The sequence below is a fragment of the Rhincodon typus genome, chromosome 3 (assembly GCF_021869965.1).
Source record: "Rhincodon typus isolate 14 chromosome 3, sRhiTyp1.1, whole genome shotgun sequence".
Taxonomy (NCBI): Eukaryota; Metazoa; Chordata; class Chondrichthyes; order Orectolobiformes; family Rhincodontidae; genus Rhincodon; species Rhincodon typus.
In genome coordinates this window covers 96997808-97008637 of record NC_063334.1, presented here as the reverse complement: position 1 = coordinate 97008637, position 10830 = coordinate 96997808, and the positions used below count along the sequence as shown (strand labels likewise).

General features: G+C 40.4%; 1 protein-coding gene across 2 annotated transcripts in view; it reads right to left on the bottom strand.

Annotated features, from left to right (window-relative positions):
- Positions 1-65: 65 nt before the first annotated feature.
- Positions 66-10830, bottom strand: part of hexb (hexosaminidase B (beta polypeptide)) — a 19481-nt gene continuing 8716 nt past the window's right edge. Inside the window, exons 3-5 of one of the 2 annotated variants that reach the window (XM_048621137.1) lie at positions 8577-8623; positions 1461-1571; positions 66-236 (exon numbers count right to left, since the gene is read on the bottom strand). In XM_048621137.1, coding sequence (XP_048477094.1) covers positions 81-236; positions 1461-1571; positions 8577-8623 — 314 coding nt within the window. In that variant the 3' untranslated portion in view covers positions 66-80. Of the gene's footprint in view, positions 237-1460; positions 1572-7442; positions 7780-8576; positions 8624-10830 lie in introns of those variants that run through there. The other variant, XM_048621142.1, reaches the window with a different exon arrangement.

Here is a 10830-nt window from a genome sequence, read left to right as displayed (position 1 = left end):
AAGGTAATCAGTCAATTAGGTAGGAAAAGTAATTTTTTCTACATTACATACATTGAACTGGTGCATAAATTACTTGGTAATCAGAATGCTGTATATAGAGGTAATAAAAACATGATAAAAATGCCTTTACTAACCTGTGCACTCAGCTCAGGGAAGCTGATACTTTGATAGGGGAACGATGGGTCATCCACAATATGCCAATGGAAAACATTGAATTTATTGAAGGACATAGCCTCCTGAAATAAGCCAAAGCATTAGAACCAGACAGAGTTTATAAAACCTACAAGTCAACTTTAGCCACTTCATTTTTTATTTTAATCAGATGTTAATATTAGCACAAAACTATATAAAAAAAAGAGGCCATATTTAACAAAGACATGGCTGAGACAGAAATGGCCAACATTGTACTAGTCATGGAACCACTTAAACATCATTGTAAAGAAAACAACATCCAATCTTCTTTCTTTGAGCATAAAGTTAAAACTATAATTTTAAATAGCTGCGCGTTTTCTTTTAAGAGCAATTCTCCAAATTTTAGCATTGGTGCCAATTCTTTGGCTTGAACTGTAAGCCCTGTGGAAGAGTACAAGTAGCTTTATCTAAGATTTTAATGCTACACCTTTAGACATTTCTTATAATGAAGGAACAATGAAGCATTTCATCATCATGCCTGTAAAATGTTTTCAGATCCAGAGTGTAAGAAGTGATTGGATCAACACAATACACATTTGTTAAATACAGGCAGAAGACAGGACATCTAAACCACTATAACATAGTCGATTTCTGGTGTCCATGATGGGTATACTTCATATCCTCCAAAGTCTCCACCTACTTCTTAGGGTTCCAGTGAAGTGGGATTTCAAACATGGATAAACTCGGGGAACAAAGGGCTACTTCCCTTAAAGTGTTGGAGATTTAGTAAGGATGTTTGAAATCTTTTACTGGAAGTACTTAATGACCAAATAGATTTTTGAAATATCAGGGAGCTGGTAGGTTTGTTGAGCCAGCATAAAAGAAGAGTTGAGGCCAGAGGCAGATCTTGTTGAATGGCAGGGCAGGCTTGAGGGACCTAATGGCCTACTCTTGCTCCTATTTCTCATGATTTTAAGAATATAAAAGGGCTCATGCAGTAAACAAGTGATTATTTGCATTGCAGGAAGGGTAGTTCGTGATTTCTTCTGTCCAGTGCTGTTCTATGTTTGTAAACCACACCAGATGGTTGTGCAAAATAAAAGTTAGCACTGAAAAACTTCAATAGGTCAGAAACTAGAGCTAGGCAAATCCTTCAGTTATCTCACTTCCAAAAGGAAATTGACAGGCATACTGCTTATTTCTAACATTCCCGATTTGCATTTAAGATTCAGGTTTTCTCCCTTAGCTTCAAAAGCAGTTTCCCATTTTAGAACAGTGAATTATAAACTGCATAGAGGAGTTTACTAACATTCACTACAGGTACTTACCAAGGTTTCAAGAATTACTTTAAGTGGCAAATAGTGCCGAGATGTATCAAGTAAAATCCCTCTATGAGCAAATCTTGGAGAATCCAGAATCTGAGTTTTATTAATAAGAAGCTGAAAGAGCACAAATGTATTTTGAATAAGTGGATTAATTAGTACAGATTTCAGTTGAAGAAGCCCCAACTCTCTCAATGAAAACATTCAAAATCAGTTCAGGAGCTTTTACATGGTAGGAGTTTGAGCACTGTCCATAATCTGATTATCAGTCCTGAACTGGGGTGGGGTGGGGTGGGTCTGTTCCTTTTCCTAATTCTGCTGCTCTCATCACTGCAGCTTAGAGGTTTTTAAATCAGGCAACCACCTTAACTGGAGAGATTCTTGGTCCTTTCAATCTCAAATTCTATTACTGCTTCCAAAAAGCAGCACTGTACCACACAGCTCATTGGGATGCAACACTGGATTTAAAATTGCAGAACTTTTCTGCGTATACCAATTGTAACAGCCCAACCTCTATTTCTGTTTTGAGTCCTAAAAATGAAAAATGTAGTCCCCCACCCTTCAAATAGTTGATAGTGTTTTTTTGAGGGCAAGGAAAAACAAACACCATGAGAAACTAAAATGTTGCATTTGCTTCAAAATAAATAGGGACTACTTGACTTGAACAAATTTAGTCAAATGAACAATTGCTTTACCAAACTCATCTATTGGGTAAGAGATGAGGTGCAACTTAACACCTGACACTACACTGCTCCACGCTAAGGTGATATCCCACTGCTGAAAAGGTCTCATCTTCCTCTTTAGAAGACTGCTGCTACTCTCCCAGTTCTTCAGCACCTACCATTTCTCCCCTTGGCCTCCTGCAGTTGTGCAGAGCACAGCATGCAAACAGCAGGAGGCATATTGTCTGCAGTATACGTCAAGGCCCTCCCAGGTTGATGTAAGCATTGAAATTTCACCTTCAGCAAGCCTCTGTGGTGGCTATCATGGCAGAACTGGCTGTAATGTAGCTACACTCTGCTTAGTTAAAGGGATTGATGGTGTTTTGAAACTTTAAGAGTTGACAAGGGGGAACCAGTGGATGTGGTTTACTTCAACTTTCAACGAAGTCCCACATAAGAGGTTAGCACAAAATTAAAGCTCATGGGATTGGAGGCAGTAAAGTTACCATTGTCATAACACATAGGGGTGCTAACCCACTGGAGAGGAATGTCGGATTGTAGTTTAACTAGAGGATCACCATGCCTCAGGCAAGGGGAGAAGGTTAGAAATAAGGACCTTTGCGGTAACCTCAGCAAGTGTAGGAATTGAACCCATGCCGTCAGCATTACTCTGCATTGCAAAGCAGCTGACTGAGCTAAATGAGCTCATTTGGGGTGGTGTATCGACAGGGAACAAAGTAGTAATAAACACAAAAAAGAAAGACACAAATTTGACTGGGATAACACATCCCTAATAGCACAAGCCAAACAGACACGCCAGTGAATTCTTGGAGGCCTGGCATGCCAACCGGAACGCTTTCAATAAACACATTGAACTGGACCCGATATACAAACCACTAAACCAAAATTGGAAGTGATGCTAGCTACCTCAGCAAACAGGCGTACAAATAACAAGCGGGACAGAATACCAATGCTTCACCGGAGGCACACTGACGATGTTATCGAGCAGGGTGACAAAACGTCTGCAATCAAACGCACTGGCTTGGCGAGCAAGTCTACAACCTCATCCACAACCCAAGCTACAAATTTTCAAAAATTTAAGGTGGATAATTCCCTCAGACCCATCAGGTTTACCTTAGAACTTTGAGAGCTAGGAAGTGATTGCTGGGCCTCTTCCTGAGATATCTGTATCATTGATAGCCACAGGTGAGGTATCAGAAGACTGGAAGTTGGCTAATATGGTGCCACTATTTAGGAAGGTGGTAAGGAAGAGTCAGGGAACTATAGATCAGTGAGCCTGACACCAGTGTTGGGCAAGTCGTTGGAAGGGATCCAGAGGGACAGGATTTCCACATATTTGGAAAGGCAGGAACTGATTAGGGATAGTCAACATAGGTTGGTGCGTAGCACATTGTCTCAGTAACTTAATTGAGGTTTTTGTTGAAGTAACAAAGAGGATTCATGAAGGAAGACCAGTGGATGTGATCTATGGGCTTCAGTAAGGTGTTTGACAAGGTTCTGCATGGTACACTTGTTAGTAAGGTTAGATCACACAATACATGGAGAACTAGCCATTTGGATACAGAACTGGCTCAAAAAAAAAAAAAAAAAAGTAGGAGGCAGAGAGCAAGGGTTGCTTTTCAGACTGGAGACCTGTGGCCAGTGGTATACCACAAGGATCAGTGCTGGGTCCACTGCTTTTCATCATTTACACAAGTGATTTGGATGTGAACACAGGAGATATGGTTAGTAATTTTGCAAATGACACCAAAATTGGTGGTGTAGTGGACAGCAAAGGTTACCTCAAAGCACAATGGGACCTTGATCAGAATGGCAGAGGGAGTTTAATTTAGACAAACGTGGCATTCTTCATTTCAGAAAGGCAAATCAGGGCAGGACTTACATACTTAATAGTAAAGTCCTGGGCAGTGTTGCTGAACAAAGACCTTGGAATGCAGGTTCACAGTTCCTTGAAAGTGGAGTCCCAGGTAGTCAGGATAATGAGGGAGGTGTTTGGTACACTTGCCTTTATTGATCAGTGCATTGGGGAAAGGAGTTGGGAGGTCATGTTGCAGCTGTACAGGACATTGGTTAGGCCACTTTTAGAATACTGCATTCAATTCTGGTGTCCCTGCTATAGGAAGCAAGTTGTGAAATATGAAAGAGTGCAGGAAAGGCTTAAAGATATTGCCATGGTTTGAGCTAGAGGGAGAGGGAGAGGTTGAGGTTGAATAGGCTGGGACTATGTTCCCTGGAGTGTTGGAAGCTGAGGAGTTTATAAAATCATGAGGGGCATGGATAGGGGAATAGACAAGGTATTTTGCCTAAGGTGGCAAGGAAAGAATTGAAAACTAGAGGGCATAGATTTAAAGTAAGAGGGGAAAGATTTAAAAAGGGATCCAAGGGGCAGCTTCTTCAGGCAGAGGGTGGTGTGTTTATGGAATGAGCTGCCAGAGGCAGTGAAGGCTGCACAATTAGAGCCCATCTGCATGGGTATATGAATAGGAAAGGTTTAGAGGGATACAGGCCAAATGCTGGCCAACAGGACTAGATTAATTTAGGCAGAAGTGGACCAAAGGGTCTGTTTCCATGCTGTACAGTCCTTTGATTCTATAAAGAAGTCTCTCCCCTGCATTTCACACACTCCAAGTGACCAGCAGGGTGTTGCAAGGTCAAGCCAGTCATTTAATATATTAACAATTAGATGAGGGAACTAAATGTAAAGTTTCCAAGTTTGCACACAACATAAAAGCTAGCTGTAAAGGGTGAACTGCGAGGTAGATGCAGAGATGCTTCAGTATGTTTTAAAGTAAATACTTTGCAGATTAGGATAACAAAAACAGGAAGACAGATTATCAGAATGGCAATAAATGGGGAAAGGAGTGGTGCAATGAGACCTAGGTGTCCTTGTACAGTCACTAAAAGCAAGCATGCAGGTAGTTAAAGGCAGCAAATGGTATGTTGCACATCATAATGAGATTGGATTACAATAGCAGGGATATCTTGCTACAATTGTACAGGGCATCTGAGACCTTGGCAAAAGTGCTCTGGCTATGGAGCAAATTCTGGGAAAAAGGAGAAACTGGATCTGTCAGAACAACATTCAATGGAGTTTAAGAATTGAGGGGGGGGTAGGGGAAAAGGGAGAAGACAGACAGATGATGATCTCAGAAAGACATGAAATTCTCATAGGATTAAACAGGGTCAACACAGGAACGATGTTCCCAATGACCTGGCAGTCTAGAACCATGATCACACTTCAAAAGACAAAGGTAAGCAAATTTAGGACAGAGAACTTTCTTCAGAGGTGGTGGGCTTGTGGAATTCCCTGCTACAGGATGGTTGAAGCCAAATCATTGAATGTTTAGCTTTTAAAAGCTAAAGGGGTTAAAGAGGATATGGGGAAGAAATCAGGAAAAAGGCAAAAAAAAAACCGCAAAAAATAAAACTGACTTGAATGAGCAGCTATAAAATCACATTAATAGGGTCCATGCCTTAGTTTCAGGTTGAGTTGAGATAAACACAGCAGCTATCATTGCAAAGCATGTGGATCTTGAAATGTTAACAGGAACCTGGAATTATTAAATCATGGCAGTAGCCAGGGTATTGTGTAGACAGCTAGGAGGTGGTACTGATGATCACCAATATGTGAATAGTTACTGAATGGAGATTTTTGTTGAAGTCTGGCCTGGGATGATATGACACTCGGAACTACACAAGTTAGATTAAAGCATCCTACACCTGAGGAAATCCAGCTGTACTGGCAAGCTTATTGTTCAGGTTGCAGATTTAAAATACTTGAGTTGAAGGTGGACAAATGAGGCCATCTATCTACATAAAAGTTAAACATGGCCACTTCATCTGCTCCAGCTGAGGAGAGTTCTGTAATAGTATTTCTAGCCATTTCTTGTCTACAGCAGCAAGAGGCCTTACTCAGCTGAAGGAGATGAGCCAGATGATAGAAAACATAAGGTTTATTGATTTGGAGGGGAATCTTTAACTGGAATTTAAACACCCTAATACTATGGAATTAGGAACAGATGTAGGTCATTCAGCCCATTGAATAGTGGAGCACACAAGGAGATCATGGTGAATTAATAAACTTTCAACTCCTTTCCTAATGTCTCCCCCTCCCATAACCCTTAATTCTCTTACCAGTTTTAAAAATCCCTCAGCCTTGAATATACTTATGCTGCAGCCTTTACAGTCTGCTAAAGAATTCCATAGATTTATGACCCAAGAGATTCTTAATCTCAGGATATGCAACCCCTTACTGCGTGTATGCCTATTTGTCCTATGCTTTGCTATATCTACCTTGTCAAGCACCACCCCCAGCCCAAAACATCTTTCCTTCTCTTCTGATGCTGCCTGGCCTACTCCACACCTTGCTATTTAATAATAGATGACTGACTTAGACTGCCATAAGAAAATCCCTTTAAATTAGAGTGGCCTAGGCAAAATCTTCTCTGCCCTGCCTCCAAAGCAACTATTAAAAAGAGACCCAGAACTTTGCAGTGGTGCAAATGTAGTCCAAGTATAGGCCTTGTCAGTTTTAGCAAATTTTTTTTTTTTTTTTTTTTAAAATTTTCATAGAGCTGCTTGGTAGTTGCTACTGATCCAAATATGTGTCTGTACCTCATTGTACTACAGGCAGTGGCAATCAGCCTGGCTTCAGCTGGATCCATTGGTCATAGTGCCAAAGAAATTGTGGCAAAACAAACAGAACATGTCCTTTTTAGTGGGAGCAGTCACAATTGACATTGTAGCCTAGCTCTTGCTACAATAGCATGTGTAAGCCTGACAAGGAGGACCATATAATCATCTTCATGGAGCTTTGACAAAGACCTTATTCTGACAAGTGCAGCACAAATCTTGTATCTACAAGAAAGTGACAAAAAAAAGTTGTCTAAAAAAGTTATCCTTCACACAAAAATGCACAGCATTGCACACAAAACATTGGAGCAAGGAGCTGATCTCCACACCCCCCCCCCCCCCCCCCGCACCCCCCACCCCTTCAGCTTGAGCTGTTACTACTTCCAATGCAGAGGATAGAATCCTGGATTGCCTTATCCAAAGTGACAGATGCAATTTATGGTCTAGCATCAATCTTACTTCAGATTGACATGATCATAATTGTTTTTCCATTATTGACCACTGAATGCATTTTGTCATTGATGGGACCCAAGTCTCTAACTATGGAAGATGGCAACTTGCTTGAAGTACATACTGCACAGCAACAACTACCTAGTTGACTGATCACTGCTTTAAAAAAAAAAAATCAGTCTGCCTTTGTCTGTGTAGCTGTAAGTTTAACAGAGGCAAAATTCAAAAGCCAAGACACATTGTAAGTATTCAAAACAGATGGACAAGTGAGTAAGCAGCACGAGTACAAGCCAAGAGCTCCAAGATGCAAGACGTGTGGCCAACAGCAGGATTACAATGAAAGGTGTCAGAGTGCTCTGAAGTGCAGCAATGAAGTATGGCAAGGCTAGTATGTGCCCAATGCCAACTTCTGCAGAAGATGCAAGTGGTTATTTATGGAGCATGGCCTGAGAGGTTAGGGAATGCTGGGAAAGATGGAGGCCTGCAAGCAACATGTTACTAATCACTACATACCAGTTCCTGACCAGAAACTCAGTCACCATAAAGTTTCTTTCTGCTACCTAATAAAAATAGCAAATTGCATACAAGTGAGGTGGGATTCTGCAACAAGATGATAATGCATGCAAGAGAAGCCTCTTGCTGACTCTTAGCAAGACGTTTTCCTGTTAAAACCTTATGCAAGAAAACAAAATTTTTCTGTTTAAGGGAGAATATCATTTTACTAGCTGGTTGTGGCCCACATTAGGTGGAATCTTATCATATCCTGATCAGAAAAAACTCAGCTTCATGCCTTTTCAAACATATCCTCTAGCTTTAAAGTTGTAGCACAGGATGCCACAGCTGTACACAAACTTAAAGGGTTAAGTTGCTGCCTGCAAAGGTTACCTACATTAAACATGGTTTTTGGACCGAGCTGAGGAATGTCTAAAAATGACTAAGTTTTTAAAAAAAGTCATTTTTCTACTTACTGTAATCACTAGAACCAATTCACATGTAAAGAAGTAGTGGGTAAGTAATCCTACACAAGTGAAACGAATCATACATCAGCAACTTCAGTTAAACAGGGAAATACAATATAGGGTCAAGGATAGGAATGCACCCTTTGTACAAAGGCAATATTGCAATTTTACATTTGGTATACAAATACATTGCTGAACACTTGTAACAAATTGATGCAAGCTGATCAGTTTAAGCTTTTATTTGCTCACTTACAGCTCATTTTAAAAAAGTGTCAGAGGAACCAAAGTTACAGCACAAAATTGGTATCATTAAATTTGTAAAACATTGACACAAGAGCCATGGAAAATCTATTCTACAGTTTAGATCTTTCAAAGCCAAAAATTCTTGAAATGCTTACAGTATCATATTGATCTTCATACACCAATTGGCTGAAGGTCTCTAGCCCTGAAACAAAAATTTTCATTGCATAAGTACTCATGAATACACTTTTAAAATTCCAAAGATTAAAAATCAGCTTCTCTATCCCACAAGAAAGTCCACCTCTAATCATCAAGTCACTGGCCAAAATGATTGTTTAGCCCGAGAAGTAGAAAATAAATTTAAAATACTGGATTATATCCAAGTAAAAGAAAGAGAGAGAGGACTATATAGTTAACCATGCAAATCACTTGTAATTAACTGCCACAAATTTAATACAAACTCCAGGCATTGCAATTGAAAATACAGTTCTGAGGAAGGGTCACCAGACCCAAAACATTAACTCTTTCCTTCACTGATGCTGCCAGACCTGCTGAGCTTTTCCAGCAACTTTGTTTTTGTTGCCAATTTACAGCATCAGCAGTTCTTTTGGTTTTTATTACAGTTGACAATGTCAGATGGCAAAAATATTCATAAAAGTGAAAGTGTCAGACTGTGTACAATTAGTATATTAAATGGATATTGGGAATGTGTACACAACACTTGGGTGCCAACTGTATGAAAGAATGCATGATACAGTGCAGAAGGAATTGACAAGACTCTAGGGATGTCAAACTTCAGTTATGAGAATACATTGGAGACACTGGAACTATTCTTTGGAGAGGAAAGGCAGCCAAGAGCAGATCTGAAAAGTTTGGGAAAAATTACAAGGGGGCTGGAGAGTGGTTAGGGAGAAATTGTTCTTGCTCCAAAGAGGATCAAGAATGAGGGGAAGATTTAAACTGATTTGCCAGAGAAGCAAGTGTGGTGCAAAACATTTTTTCTATAATGCATGGAAAGTGTCTGAAGAGCACTGCCTGGTTATGTACAGGAGGCATGTTCATTGAAGCATTTAAACAAGTGTATTAGTTGATTGTTTCTATTTTAAAATCACAACTCTTCACCTCTCTGCCCCCACCACCCACCACCCAATACCCTCATGGCACTGAGTGCATTTATTTGTTGAACAGTATAGACACTAGGCTAAGTGGCCTCTTGTGCTATTCTTCATTATCCATTTGTGTTCTGTAACAGACTGTCACTAGTTTTTCCTCTGACAGTCGTGTCAATCTTAGTTGCTGTTGTTCCCTGTGGAACAAGAGTCCATGATATGTCCATAAAGGTTACAGAAGAACTAAATATACTTTAACAGGTATGCACCATACATGTATGAAGACTAGGAAAGAGTAGTGCCCATTAAGGGCCAAGGCAGCAAACTGTACAGAGCTGGATGACATTGCTAGGATGTTAAACAAGTACTTCAAATTTGGTCTTCACTCAAGGAGTAGGAACATTTTGGCAAGAGGGACTCGAGTCCTTGAGCATATTGATAGGAATGAGAAGGTATTGGCAGGCTTGAGTGGACAAGTGCCCAGGACTGGATGATTTACATCCTGGATGCTGTAAGAGACAAGGGAGGAAATTAGAGGACAGCACCAAATGTGATTCTTTTCTGGCCAGAGGCAATGCTGGAGGACTGCATGACAGCTAGTGTGGTTCCAGTTTAAGGGTGATGGAGATAAACCAAATGAATCTCAGTAGTAGGGAACTTATTGGAGAAAATTCTGAAGGAGAGGATCAATCTCCACTGGGAGGGGAATAATCAGAAAGAACCAACATGAAATTCTGAAAGCTTTGCAAGTTGGTGTCCAGGTGTGTAGAAGAGTGATGCAGTTAATATAATTTTTATTAATTTCAGCAAAGCCTTTGACAAGGTCCCACATGGGTAAGTGATAAAGTAAAGACAATCCAAAGTTGGCTTAGTGGTAAGAAAACAAAGGGTGGTGCCGAGGGCTGGAGTCCACTGACCATAGATTAGTGCTGGGTTCCTTTTGCTCATTACATGATGAATAATATAGAAAAGGAGCAGGGGCAAAAGAACAAGCTTGCCAATAAGATAGCTGGGTGCTTAGCAGTGAAGATAATCTTTGGTTACAGGAGGGTATAGGTTGGGCAGATCAGTTGCAAATGGAACTTAATCCTGGAAAAAATGGTAGTGCCTTTGGGAGTAGTAACAAAACAAGGAAGTACTGAGTGGTGACAGTGTGCCACAAGGATCAGTGCTGGGTCCACTGCTTTTCATCATTTATTAATGATTTGGATGTGAACATAAGAGTTAGACAGAATCCCTAGTGTGGAAATAGGTCCTTCAGCCCAACAAGTCCACACCAACCCTTGGAACATCCCAATTTTTT